The following is a 14,827-nucleotide window of genomic DNA, read 5'->3' as shown; positions in this document are numbered from 1 at the left end:
TTCCAACAAGCCAGTTCGTCAAATTTCTGCCCTGCTGAGCTGCCCCGGTCAACTTAGTGCTGCTATTGGGAAGTGGAACACTCTAGGAGCAACAACGGCTCAGCCGCGAAGTGGTAGGCCACACAAGCTCACAGAACGGGACCGCAATATGCTGAAGCGCATAGCGTGTAAAAAAAATCATCTGTCCTCGGTTTCAGCACTCACTACAGAGTTCCAAACGGCCTCTGGGAGGAACGTCAGCACTAGAACAGGAGCAGCCGCACACAATCCTAAGATCACTATGGGTGTATTGGACTCATAAGCAGTGGAAATGTGTTCTCTGGAGTGATGAATCACTCTTCACCATCTGATAGTCCAACGGCCTAATCTGGGTTTGGTGGATGCCAGGAGAACGCTACCTGCCTGTATGCACAATACAAACTATGAAGTTTGATGAAGGAGGAATAATGGTTTGGGCTAAGCCCCTTAGTTCCGTGCACAACGCAAGGTTCATACAGAAATGGTTTGAGATTGGTGTGTTATAATTTGACTGCCCTGTACAGAGCCCTGACCTCAACCCCATCAAACACCTTTGGGATGAATTGAAACTCGGACTGCGAGCCAGGCCTAATTGCCCCACATCAGTGCCCGACCTTACTAATGCTCTTGTGGCTGAATGGAAGCAATGTTCCAACATCTAGTGGAAAGCCTTTCCAGAAAAGCGGATGCTGTTATAGTAGCAAAGGGGGGGCCAACTCTGTATTAATGCTCATGATTTTGGAATGAGATGTTTGACGAACAGGCGTCCACATACTTTTGGTCATGTAGTGTACTTACCACTATCCTTGCCACTAATTTGATATACTTATTCATATCTACCAGTACCACCAGAATCAACGCCTTTCCGTTATCCAAGGAGCTGTACCTTGATAGATGCCCTGCTAAGCATACTGTAGCTCCAGCTGGCTCTAAGTTGTCCTCCAATTTCCCTCCCACAAAAACCTTCCCCATCCCATGTAGGGTTGTTGTCCTTTTGACTGGCAGACCACCTCTGTACACATGGATCCTAGGGCCTTTAAGAAGTTGGGTCCCATTCCTTGAAAAGAGCACGAAGTGCCACTTACAGGATAAAACCAGATTAGCAGCCATTAGCATTTATAACCCTTTCGCCTCGGTTGTACTACATTTGTTTTTTCATAAATTCCCACAATTGACGAATAATGTGCTTAATAGTAGGCACTTCCACTAAGGATTGTTACCTTTTAACAAGGACCGGAAATAGAACATCGCCATTTAGAAAAGCAGATTTAATTTATTTTATATTCTAGCTTGTGATTCCATCCTATATGGTCCCTAACATCATTTCCCCTCTCTTCTCCAGGTTTGACAACCCCGCGGCTGTCAGCCCGACTCCGGCCCGGCAGCTGACCTTCAACTACCTGCTGCCATTGAATGCCTGGCTCCTTCTGAACCCCTCGGAGCTCTGCTGTGATTGGACCATGGGTACCATTCCTCTGGTGGAAAGCCCTCTAGACCTGAGGAACCTGGCCACCCTGGCCTTCTACAGCCTGCTGGGCCTGCTGGCCTTCCACAGCCTCCGCCACTCACACTCTTCCGCCAAGACCGTCCTCATGGTTAGTGGAGTGAGAGTTTGTGGTTTATAAAGACTTGTGATACCGTGCATAAGTGAATCTCGCTGCCTTTTTTTATTGGTGGTTGTGGTTTTGCCAGATCAAAATACATTTTTCTTCTTTTGCTCTTACACGTTGCATTGTCCAATGTGCTTTTGGCAGCTGTCATTGAAATTATTATCTGTGGTGTGGAATCTTTCTGCACTAGTATGGTTTGTTTCTGACCTGAAGTTACCAGTTGTAACTAGGGCTGTTACGGCTTACCGTATTACCTCCACACCAGCGGTCATAACAGCATTCAAATACCACATGACTGTTTAGTCATGTAAATAGGCTTCTCCAAGCTCTGATGCTGCTGATCATTAGTAACCTACCAAACTTTCTAACTGCCTGGTACTCAGCACTCTATTGTCCCTCTAATCACTCTGACGTCAATGCAAATGTCCTGAAATCTAATCAAATAGTTCATTATTGCCCATGAGCTCATTTTGTGGAATCTTTCTATCGGCTATGCAATTGCGTGAGAAAACAGAGTTTTGATGACATCTATTAAAAAGTGGAGGATCCCATCAGCTTTCTATAGGCTAGGCCTACTATATTTATTTATCTATCAACTTTCCTAATATTAAGCACATTGCTTCGCTTTACAACAGGAGTATAGCCTACATGGCTGGCATGAAAATGAACCACATTAAAAGCATCCTCCTTTCGCTGTTTAAATACATGTATTTTTCCAACAATACCCCTATACCTCGACAGGTGCATGATCATGGTCCATTCTAAATCTAAACTAATTTCACACATATATTATTTTGTGCACTGTATGTAAGGAACATTAAATCTAGAGTAGTCTGGTGGTACATGAGGTGTGCTACTTTTTCAAATCAAAGTCGCACACCTCATGTAGCCTAGCCCATAGGCCTATATGTTTTAATAAGGTTAGCATCACACCTCATGTAGCCTAGCCCATAGGCCTATATGTTTTGATTAGGTTAGGATCACACCTCATGTAGCCTAGCCCATAGGCCTATATGTTTTGATTAGGTTAGGATCACACCTCATGTAGCCTAGCCCATAGGCCTATATGTTTTAATAAGGTTAGTCACACACCTCATGTAGCCTAGCCCATAGGCCTATATGTTTTGATTAGGTTTGTATCACACCTCATGTAGCCTAGCCCATAGGCCTATATGTTTTAATTAGGTTTGTATCACAACCAAAGTGGCCAAATAACTTCTTCAAATTAAAGGACATTAATCTGCTTTATAACCGATACCTAACTGGCATAATATACACAGTGCATGAGTTTCAAGTTTGGGGAAGATAATTTCCACCATTAAATTCACCTTTACATGCATAATCACATTTAGCGTCACTTTCGAGAAGTGTTTTCCCGCTAATTGATTGCATTTTGGAACATTTGCACTTAGCCTACAGCCTACTGCCCTGTGTGCACTGCTGTACTTATAATGTGAAGAATCAAATCAAATGTATTTATTAAGCTCTTACATCAGCTGATATCACAAAGTGCTGTACAGAAACCCAGCCTAAAACACCAAACGGCAAGCAATGCAGGTGTAGAAGCACGGTGGCTAGGAAGAAACCTAGAGAGGAATCAGGCTATGAGGGGTGGCCAGTCCTCTTCTGTCTGTGCCGGGTGGAGATTGTAACAGAACATGGCCAAGATGTTCAAATGTTCATAGATGACCAGCAGGGCCAAATAATAATAATCACAGTGGTTGTCAAGGGTGCAACAGGCCAGAACCTCAGGAGTAAATGTCAGTTGGCTTTTCATAGCCTATCATTGAGTATCTCTACCGCTCCTGCTGTCTCTAGAGAGTTGAAAACAGAAGGTCTGGGACAGGTAGCACTTCCGGTGAACAGGTCAGGGTTCCATAGCCGCATGCAGAACAGTTGAAACTGGAGCAGCAGCATGTCCAGGTGGACTGGAGACAGCAAGGAGTCATCAGGCCAGGTAGTCCTGAGGCATGGTCCTAGGGCTCAGGTCCTCCGAGAGAAAGAAAGAGAGAATTAGAGAGAGCATACTTAAATTCACACAGGACACCGGATAAGACAGGAGAAATACTCCAGATAAAGCAGACTGACCCTACCCCCCCGACACATAAACTACTGCAGCATAAATACTGGAGGCTGAGACAGGAGGGGTCGGGAGACACTGTGGCCCTGTCCGACTATACCCCCAGACAGCACCAAACAGGCAGGATATAACCCCACCCACTTTGCCAAAGCACAGCCCCTACACCACTAGAGGGATATCTTAAACCACCAACTTACCATCCTGAGACCAGGCCGAGAATAGCCCACAAAGAACTCCGCCACGGCACAACCCGGGCACAACATTTTAAGCTAAAAGTTCTCATCTGTTGCATCAGTCTCATTGCTTTTAAACTTTTTTTTATGCTAGGGGTTGTATTCATTTGGGATCTATTGCATCCCATAACGGTCCCAGAGTGTTTGGAATATTTATTTATTGTACCGAAGGAATAGGGCAACTTTTTTACTATGGGGGATAATAGATTGACATAGGACAGTGCTTTTGCTGTTCGTTAAGCCTACTCATCTTGCTGGTTGACTAAAGGTAGCCTAAATGTGGACAGCTCTATCATGTTCAATATGCGCAGTAACGTCCCCAGTGTGTCTGTCTTCATTCACACAAATGCCTGTGAGAAGGAACCCGATCATGTGACGGGCATTGGCTACATCTGAGAGAGCCATGTGAGTGAGAAGTGCTTCAGAGCACAGTAGCCAGGAATGATAATTATTATATTCACCCGAAGGGCACAACACCAACTTTGGCCGCAAAAGGCATGGATTGTTTTGTGTAGCCGTAATGCCCCATAAGGGGGTGCCGCTGGGAAAATTCAAGACCTGGTGAGAATATTATCAAGTGCTTGTCAAATTGTGAATGAGACTGAAGTGTGTGCAGCTTGCAACTTTTTTCAAATCATCATTAGAATCCCATCATGCAGCCATAGAATGTATTAAAAATCCAATCATATTGCCCGACGTTTGTATCACAACTAAAGTTGCATAAATACCTCTAAATGAAGCATATAGGAGGACCAGTTTCTTTGTTAAACGCTCAACACAGAATAAAGCATATGTTAATGTTTGATATAACCGGCTGTGCGCATGTGTGCACTTCCTTTGAAATTGTTGGCAGAATATATCCTTTCTATTTTAGCAAGCTATGTTCAATTATATTCTTCATACTATAGAATAATACGAAATAATGACACGGAATTCTAAGCAAATGTTGTCTGCTAAATGAACTAGTGCAGCTCACAGCCATATGGCATAGCCAGATCAGGACCTAACATAAGGACAACTCAAAGTATGCTATTCTGTTCTTCTGAAATGGACTACATTTTCTTCATATCATGTTTATGTAGACTTGTCTAAAATAAATAATGGATTTATTGTGATTGTGTAGGCTATATTAAATTGACTTATTAGACTTTTTAAAAATGTAGACTGTCCAAAGGTCCTGCTTCAGTGGCTCGAAGGCTATGCGTGGAAGCCAGCAGATGCTAAACGTGATTGTCAATTACTGTAAGACCGGCAGTTATTTGCTTGACAATAACCTAACTGTAGTCACGACAAAGACATCAAAACATCACTGTGGAAATTCCCACATTGGGCCAATAAGTTCGACTTGTTCTGCTTGTAGAGTGAATGATGACCTCTTGGCGTTGAGTTTCACTCACTGTGCCATCTACTTTACACACAGCCTAACCCTTCTGTGTTTATAAAGTCAAGACAATTCATATTCTGTACAACATACCATGGACGCCTGGGATGTTGTTTTACTCTTTTGTCACAACAGATGGCATCTCTCTGTATCCTCAGCCTGGCTTACACCACTTCTGTTCTCTCCTGAATGAAATTTAGTGGAAAGTTCAGCAGTGTGGATGCCTGCCCTGAATCTGCTCTACTGTATCCTTTGCGTGCCCATAGATAGCGGAAGAGAAAGTGATAGAACGGAGTGTAACAGAGTAACAGACCCATGACTTCTTCCTTACTCTGTTCTCTCTGAATCAACACGGGTCAGTGAACTTGCTCACAATGTTGCATTTACCCTACCCTCCCCACGACAAATCACAATAATGTAGAAGAAATAGTTACTCTGATTTCTAAGAGAAAGAAAGCTCATAGCTCAACAGCTAGCTTGAGGATATGATGAGACTACATTTAGATCCTATTTGGTTTGGCTATTATTACAAGTTTTTTTTAATTATTTTTTTATCCCCACTGCAGAAATCCCCCATAGCCTACTTATTTTAGACCAATAGGAAACATTGTTTTGGCTATATTGATGGATTGTTTCTGTTCTTCGTGTAGTGTCTTCCAAACCAAACTATTTGAGTCCACCACTGTTGCCGAACTCAGAATGTATGTCCTGATAATAATGGAAATTACATTAAATGTCAGTTTTTGTTACACTTGAGGCTGCATGATAATCTAGAACATATCCTAATATAGAATTAGGCCTAGAACTCTGAATTGTCCCTTATGGGCTGGGTTCCGGGACCCAGATTAATAAGGCTACTCTTGCACTCCTGGACACTTTCAGTAGATCATCTCCATTTGGGTCTGGGAAACCACCGAGCCCTTTTAAGGTGTGAAATTTGAATGAGCTGTTGTGTTGTCTGCAAGGGATGCTGGTAATCAACTGCCTTCTTCCCAGGCAGTGGCAATTTTAGCATGTAAATCTTGGTGGGTCAAATTCAACCAATATTTTTAGATGCATACCAGCGTCGCCGCTAAACAATACATTAAATTCACGAAAGCGGTGAAAAACGGTTCCCACAAACTGTTAGGGCCTTCATAAAGCTTGTCCCAACAGCCGAGCTTTCCTTCAGCACCATGGAGTGAAACCTTACCACCACTACACCTGGCTATCAGTGGGGCCTCGTCTGGCAGCAAAACAGTTAATTCCGCCTCATTTACTTGCCTTTTTAAAACCCAAAGCTGATATAGCTGACTTGCTTAAATAAACATGGTTTCTGCTGATTCCTTGGATTTGTGTAAGTCGATAAGAACCACATTCTCCTTCTATAATAACAAAACATGAGTTTTGACTTTTGAACCATACACCAACTTTATTACATTTATGTTCAGTAAATTCATAATATTTTTATTCATATGTCATTAAAACTTAGCTCTAGTTATAAGCTAGTGCAAGCCAACGATCTCTGACGAAGTAGGCCTATTCGTTCGGCACTTACGAAATGGACAGCAAAAGACATTTAAATAAATCTTAGTTCAGATAAATTCAGAAAGATGTTGAGGCCTTAAACTTTAGTCTTTAAGTTGAGAGACAGAGCGAGGGGGTGAGAGTCAGTGGTTAGCCTACCATTTTGAAGTGTTCTATTATGTGGTCTATAAAGGATGGAAAATACAATCACGAGGATCCACAATATACTGACACAGATAGCACATTGCACAAACTAAACAACCCTCGCATTATGAACTGGAATTACATGGGTCTATTCCTGAAAGTTTTGTTTTAACAAAAATATTTGAATGGGAATAGACTGTCACTGGCAAACATGGTTACAGACCCAACGTTTATAATAGTATCTCCTCCTGGCGGTGAAAAGCACATGAGCTAATTAATACACAAAGTGAGCAAAATAATGAAATACATAATTGGAACATTGCCTAAAATTATGAATAAGATATATCTACAGTATATAAGCAATATAACAAAGGAGATGTACAAACTATGGCATAAGGGAACGATGAAACGGATAAAAGCCATAATTTTGATTAAGAAACAGACATAACCTATAAGCCTATTCGTTCAACCACACAATTTAATACATGCTATAATTTTGTCATGCACATACCTATTCTCCTCCGCTTGTTAGTTATAAAAGTCGATGGCTCGTTATATGCGGTGTGTAGCTGAGCCACAATGTTTGATTTCCCCATTTATCCGTGTTAAACAGCATTGTCAACATGTGATGCACAATTCTCATGTTTTGAGACTTTTTCAGACAGATGTTTTAAATCCTTAAACCCAGACTTGGACCACACACCCTCTCCACTGAATAACAGGCAGGGGAAGCAAAATAGTGATTTCTTTGCGACTCTCGCAGTTAGCCACTGCTTCCTTCCAAACCACTCATTTTTTAATTTGAGATTTTCCGACTTGTCGTGTATTGTTTATGTCCAGTGGTCGATGAACGTTTGAGTTTTCTCTCATTTACATTTTAGTCATTTAGCAGACGCTCTTATTCAGAGTGACTTTCAGTTAGTGCATTCATCTTAAGATGGCTAGGTGGGACAACCATATCACAGGCATAGTAAGTACACTTTTACTCGATAAAGTAGCTATCAGCAAAGTCATTTGTGTATTTATTTTTTGAGAGTGTTGAGGTGAGTAGGGGTATTATTTAAGATACTCTTTGAAGAGGTAGAGTTTCAGGTGCTTTCAGAAGATGGGCTGGGACTCTGCTGTCCAGGAGGAAGCTGGTTCCACCATTGGGGTGCCAGGACAGAGAAGAGCTTGGACTGGGCTTAGCAGGAACTGCCTTGCTGTTGAGGTGGGAGGGCCAAGAGACCAGAGGTGGCAGAACAGCATGCCTAGGTCAGGGTGTAGGGTTCTGGATTAGTTAGAGGCTTGGTGACACAAGCGGGGAGCCCAGCCAACAACGAGTTGCAGTAGTCCAGACGGGAGACAAGTGCCTGCACCGCATCCTGTGTGAGGTAGGGTCGTACTCCATGGTTGTTGTAGAGCATGAACCTGCAGAAGCGAGTCACTGCTTTGATATTTGCAGAGAATGACAGGGTGTTGTCCAGGGTCACACCAAGGTTCTTTGGAGGAAGAACAGCTCCTTTTTGTCTAGGTTGAGCTTGAGGTGGTGGACCGACATCCAAGCTGAGATATCTGCCAGGCACGCAGAGATGCATGTCGCCACCCGGGTGTCAGAAGGGGGGAGGGGATAGAAAATTAGTAGCGTGTTGTCCGCATAGTAATGATAGGAGACCATGTGAGGATATGGCGGAGCCAAGTGACTTTGCGTATAGAGAAATGTGGAGAGTGCCAAGAACTGAGCCCTGAGGGACACCAGTAGTGCGAGTACGTGGTGCATACACAGATCCTCTCCACATCACCTGGTAAGAGCGGCCTGCAAGGTAGGATGCAATTCTAGAGTGTGCAGAGCCTGAGACCCAGCCCTGAAAGGGTGGGGAGGATCTGATGGTTCACAGAGTCGACGGCAGCAGATAGATCTAGGAAGATGAGAACAGAGGGAAGAGAGTCAGCTTTGGGAGTAGATTGTCGACGTCATTCATGATGACTGCTTATCTAGTTTGCTAGCTAAGATTTAGAAAATATGATGTTTACATCAAAGCTACGGGAGATATATAGTGGTCATCAGTCCAATCAAAGCTACGGGAGAGAGAACGTGATTTCCCGTCGTTTTATCTGTGGCCATTGACCTTGAGCCTTCTTGGATGGACACTTACTGTAAATCTATGGTAGCACCCTAGGGGGGCTTGAACTGCCTTGCTCTCCCGTAGATTCTGCAGTGACTGAGTGTTCCAATGAGTGACAGAACCCTGAGCCAATCATGGCGCAACCAGAGAAGATTAACAACACCTAAGCTCTGTGCTTTCGCTGACTGTCCCTCCACCACTGAGCTAGGCTTTATTATTATTTGATTTGTTTTTTACATTTGCTAAACTGACATGTGATGCCAAATAATGCCAGAATTACATGCAAAACAGGTGGGTCTCAAAACAGGTGGGGCCCTGAATGATGGGTCACCAATGTTCCCAGGGGTGTTGTAGATTCTAGGCTACTACAGACTTCTCAATTTGGACACTTACTAGAGTTATTTAACTAATGTTCCAGGTTGGTGGAATTTCCAAGCTTGTTTTGCAATGAGCAAAGAAGTGGTGGAATTACCAAGCTTGTTGTTCACCAATACAAATTCCAAAAGGAGGGAAACATAACATGATGGAGTGAAATGGTTAGAGAAGAAAATGAGTCACATTAACAAAAAACTAAAGAAAACAAATGTGGCAGTTGTTATTATTTATAGGTCTACTTCAGGTCTTGAATACCTTTTTTATAGGACCTGGCATCTATTTGGACTTTGTAGCCACCTGCTGTGATGACAGCAACATGATGTTATATTTCCACCCCTGGAGGATGAGGAGTGTAGCCCTAAGTCATGCTGCGTTAACCATTAACATTAAATTAATGCATATTTTGTAATGTAGCTGTTTCAAACCCTTTCATCCAGGTTGACTGGCCCTTGGATCTCCCCGAATATGAGATGCTCGTCGAACATCTCATTCCAAAATCATTGGTATTAGTATCGTCTACAGTGTCACTATATGCTGTAGTGTTAAGATGTACCGTCACTGGAACTAAGGAGCTTAACCCAAACTATAAAAAACAGCCCCAGACCATTATTCCTCCTCACTAAACTTTACAGTTAGCACTATACATTTGGGCAGGTAGCGTTCTCCTGGCATCCGTCAAACTCAGATTAGGCCATCAGACTGACAGATGGTGAATTGTGATTCATCACTCTAGAGAACGCGTTTCCACTGCTCCAGAGTCCAATGTTGGTGAGTTTTTTACTCCACTCCAGCAGATGCTTGGCATTTTGCGTACAGTGATCTTAGGCTGCTCCGCCATGAAACCCATTGAAGCTTCCAACAAAGTTATTTTCTAACGTTGCTTCTGGAGGCAGATTGGGACTCTGTAGTGAGTGTTATAACAAAGGACAGACTTTTTTACAGGCTTCAGCATTCAGGCTTCGGCGGCCCCGTTCTGTGAGCTTGTGTGGCCTACCACTTTACGGCTGAGCCGTTGTTGCTCCTAGATGTATCTACTTACAATAACAGCACTTACAGTTTACCGGGGCAGCTCTAGCAGGGCAGAAATTTGACAAACTGACCTGGAAAGGTGACATCCTATGACGGTGCCACATTGAAAGTAATTTAAGCTCTTCTGTAAAGCCATTCTACTGCCGATGTTTGTCTATGGAGATTCCATGTCTGTGTGCTCGATTTTATATACGTCTGCAACCGGTGTGGCTGAAATAGCCGAATCCACTCATTTGAAGGGGTGTCTTTTGTATATGTGACAGACTGCCTCGATTCGGTCTTAAGTATCACAATTTGGTGTTTTTTATATTGGACAAAAGTAGAGACTAAGAGCTAGAAAATGTTATCATACACTGCTTTTGAGAAAATGGCCCTTGAATGTTTTGTAACACATAGCTCTTTGTCTACACCCATTCAACATCGTTCACACCCTCTTAAGCCTTAGCACCACCCATCTCTTTAAGGATTCACGTGAGTCCATGTGGTAAACAAACGCTTTGTCAAATAAAATCTAAGTTTGTCACATGCACAGGATACAGAAGGTGTAAACAGTACAGTGAAGTGGTTACTTGCATAGTACCAATATCAAAAACAGAAAGTGTCCAGATAAACAAATTGTATAAATATTGTATCATTATTAGATGATGCTTATCAGACACACTTGTCTAAATTGATGGGCCATGTGAAGGAAATGCTATAACCATCCCCAGCCACATCTAGCTAAGTGGATGGGTCACTATTGTCTAGACATGTACACAGAAACATCTTAATTAAATTAGATGGGTTATGTAATAATATGGCCGAATTGAAGTCTTTTGTTTAGACATGTAGCTTGCTAGCTAAACAATGAACCGGCATAATCCCAACTCATACTACTACCAATACAAACATTGTCATAGCTGTAGTATGAATCTGCAAGTAGCTAAAGCTAACAAATGAGGTTCAATGTTAGCTTGCTAACATTAGGCTATAAGGAGCAATGCAAATGGATTTCTGATTCAAATAATATTAGTACAGTGGTCATTCACGTAACGTTAGCCAGAGAGCCAGCAAGCTAAAATTTGCAGCTAACTAACAGTACACTTTAACTTGCAATAAAATGACTTTCTGACTAAATTAGAAAGTTATATCTGAACATGTAGCTAGACTCGTAACCGTATACATGGATGAACGCTTCACGGCAGACTGGAACCATTGAACTCAGTTTTGTTGGAGCTACATCTTGTTTGGCCACCGTTATGTCAAGTCACTCCGGTTCATACTGACCGTTACGTGTGCAGAAACTGGCCCATCACATTTTCCAACTGATCTGTTGATATCAGCTGCTGCTAAATTCAGGGAATCGTTGTTGAGAGAAGTAGCAAAACGTTTGTGGTTCTCGATGGCTGTTATATCTTTCAAAAATGGTGCGGTAGAAAGGATTTTGAACACATACTGAACAGCTCACGTTATAAATGGAAGCATGCTACATGGCAGACCAATCCAAACTCGTCCAGCCCATCCATTATCTCAGCCAATCATGGCTAGCACACTCCTGAGGAGATCCCTCAGGAGACCATCCGCCACCTCATCAGGAGCATGCCCAGACGTTGTAGGGAGGTCATACAGGCACGTGGAGGCCACACACACTACTGAGCCTCATTTTGACTTGTTTTAAGGACATTACATCAAAGTTGGATCAGCCTGTAGTGTGGTTTTCCACTTTAATTTTGTGTGACTCCAAATCCAGACCTCCATGGGTTGATAAATTTGATTTCCATTGATCATTTTTGTGTGATTTTGTTGTCAGCACATTCAACTATGTAAAGAAAAAAGTATTTAATAAGAATATTTCATTCATTCAGATCTAGGATGTGTTATTTTAGTGTTCCCTTTATTTTTTTGAGCAGTGTATATACATATTTTGACCAGTAGCAGGATAAATACTAATGTTAATAGCAATCAATAATTAATGAGCAGCAGTTTAATGGATTAATACTAATCAATAATCATTTTAGCTGCAGAGTAGGTTGTATCGGTGTGGGTAGAGACCCTGTGGATGGGGACAGAGTCAGTGTGGATAGTCTGTGGGAACGGGAGAGCAGTGGTTGTTAGCCATTTAACAGTCTTATGGCCAGGGGATAGAAGCTGTTTAGAAGTATTTTTGCTTGAGCCTTGATGCACCGGGTACCGCCTGCCGGACTGGAGCATGGGGAACTTGATGAATATGTTGTGAATTACTTGTCAACTTAATACTTTTTATTAGTTCCAATTGGCCAGAGGTTGGCAACTAGATTCAGCCGCGGGATGATTTTTGTTGGAGCTCATGGTCAGTGGGCCGGAACATAATTCTAATCATTTGTACACTCCAAATTGACCAGAACTATGTCTAAAAAGAGATTTGTTTTTGAAAATAACAATTTCATACCTTGAATTACATAGAATTAAAATGGTTAGTTTTTTTTTACAAAAAAAGTTTTGGTGTGCCAAGAAAATCACCAACCACTGCAATAGGCTTACATCAGAATGATAGAAAAACTAAATGTGTATAAAATCGTACAGAAGTGCATGTAGCAGCATAATAACTGGTTATAAAGTTGTGCAATTGACCTTCATCGGTAAATGAAGGGCGTGATTTTGGCTCAGCCTTATTGGGTTGTGTCTGAAACTGTACCACAATAGAACATTTGTTATTTTACAGTTTTATCCTAATATAGGCGTAATCCTCTACAAACTCATAATTCAAAGCTCCATGACAAGTTCTGAGTCCACTGAAGCAATTGCTTCATTGTGAACAGCATTTGGCCTTTTGTACTTCTTGAATAATCTGACAGGTTAGTTTTTGAGGTGTCAAATGGGGGCCACTTAAAATCATATTGCAAGCAGGTAAACAGCTTACAGACGTTATGTTTGACAACACTCGTGAACTAAGAATTTACCACAGCACACTGCTGGATTTCACAGTCACACAATCTGTTTAAACTGCTGAACTCAACACGACAGTCATTGAATTCTATACTTCACACCTACTCCTCTGTTTCCTCGAGGCTTAGACCAGGCCTCAATAGTAAATCCTACCTACTATGCTACTGCTGTGCTTCTGTTAAATCTGGATTAGCATTTATTTATTTTTTGTAAGGCAATAAAGTAACATAACGTGCGTTGCATTCCCTGCCAAGTTATTTTCTATACCTTCGTTTGCCTCCCTAGTTCACAACCAGTAAAAAGCTTTAAAACTGAGTTTCCTCCAAAAATGACTCTGTAATTGCAACAGATAAGAGAGAAGGAATTGAGTCACATGCATGCTGGGAAAGTTCTACCTTGCTTAATCTTTCATTTAGAGTCCTCTACTGATATAGTGTGTGAAGTGATAAGTAACTCCTAACATGTTTATCCTGGTGTCCTCCCATCAGCCTGAATTGGTCACATAACTATCTTGCCATATTTATCATGTAGATATGCTAACATGTAAGGGAAAGTCTTAAACTGATATGGTGTGTTTACTCTGTGCTGTGTATATACTGAGTTTCAAACAGCTGAAATCTATGTTAACCCATTGCTCTGTGCCAGTGCACTCATAAGAAGAACATCTTAAAATACAACAATAAGTGTATTTAAGTAGGCTCATTCAAGGTTGTATTCCTCCTCTTCCTTCTTCTCCAGGCCCTGTCTTTGATTGTTCTCCCCTTCATCCCAGCCTCCAACCTCTTCTTCCCTGTGGGCTTTGTGGTGGCAGAGAGGGTGCTCTATGTGCCCAGTATGGGATTCTGTGTCCTCGTGGCACATGGCTTCAGGATTGTTTCCCATAAGAGGTGAGTATTACAGTAGTTAGCCTGCTTCCCAGATCTGTTTGTGTGGTCTTTCCAACAATGACCAAAGGAGTTGGCAAGACTGCACAAACAAATCTGGTACCATTTGGAGATAGTAGTTCCCTTCCAACACTTACTCGCATGGAGTGTAATGGGGTAATAAATGTCTCCCAAGCATAAAATAAGTGCTTTAAAAATGGACCACTCTCAAGGATGGTTTACGGACACAGATAATAAACCTAGTGTTGGACTAAGAACTTTTCATCAAACTGGCCAAGGCATTCGACTGTCAATCACCACATTCTTATCGGCAGACTAAACAGCCTTGGTTTCTCAAATGATTGCCTCGCCTGGTTCACCAACTACCCTCTGGCAGACTATGGGGTGCCAGAGGGTTCAATTCTTGGGCCGACTCTCTTCTCTGTATACATCAATGATGTCTCTCTTGCTGCTGGTGATTCTCTGATCCACCTCTATGCAGACAACACCATTCTCTATACTTCTGGCCCTTCTTTGGACACTGTGTTAACTATTCTCCAGACGAGCTTCAATGCCATA

At 42.1% G+C, this 14,827-nt stretch overlaps 1 protein-coding gene across 1 annotated transcript in view; it reads left to right on the top strand.

The window, feature by feature from the left end:
* Window positions 1–14,827, top strand: part of tmtc3 (transmembrane O-mannosyltransferase targeting cadherins 3) — a 111,457-nt gene that overhangs the window by 60,352 nt on the left and 36,278 nt on the right. The window contains exons 7-8 of the mRNA XM_020455612.2: window positions 1,361–1,613; window positions 14,124–14,272. Of these exons, the coding sequence (XP_020311201.1) occupies window positions 1,361–1,613; window positions 14,124–14,272 (402 nt within the window). The remainder of the gene's footprint in view (window positions 1–1,360; window positions 1,614–14,123; window positions 14,273–14,827) is intronic.

The sequence above is a fragment of the Oncorhynchus kisutch genome, linkage group LG22 (assembly GCF_002021735.2).
Source record: "Oncorhynchus kisutch isolate 150728-3 linkage group LG22, Okis_V2, whole genome shotgun sequence".
Lineage (NCBI taxonomy): Eukaryota > Metazoa > Chordata > Actinopteri > Salmoniformes > Salmonidae > Oncorhynchus > Oncorhynchus kisutch.
This window is presented reverse-complemented; position numbering and strand designations above follow the sequence as displayed.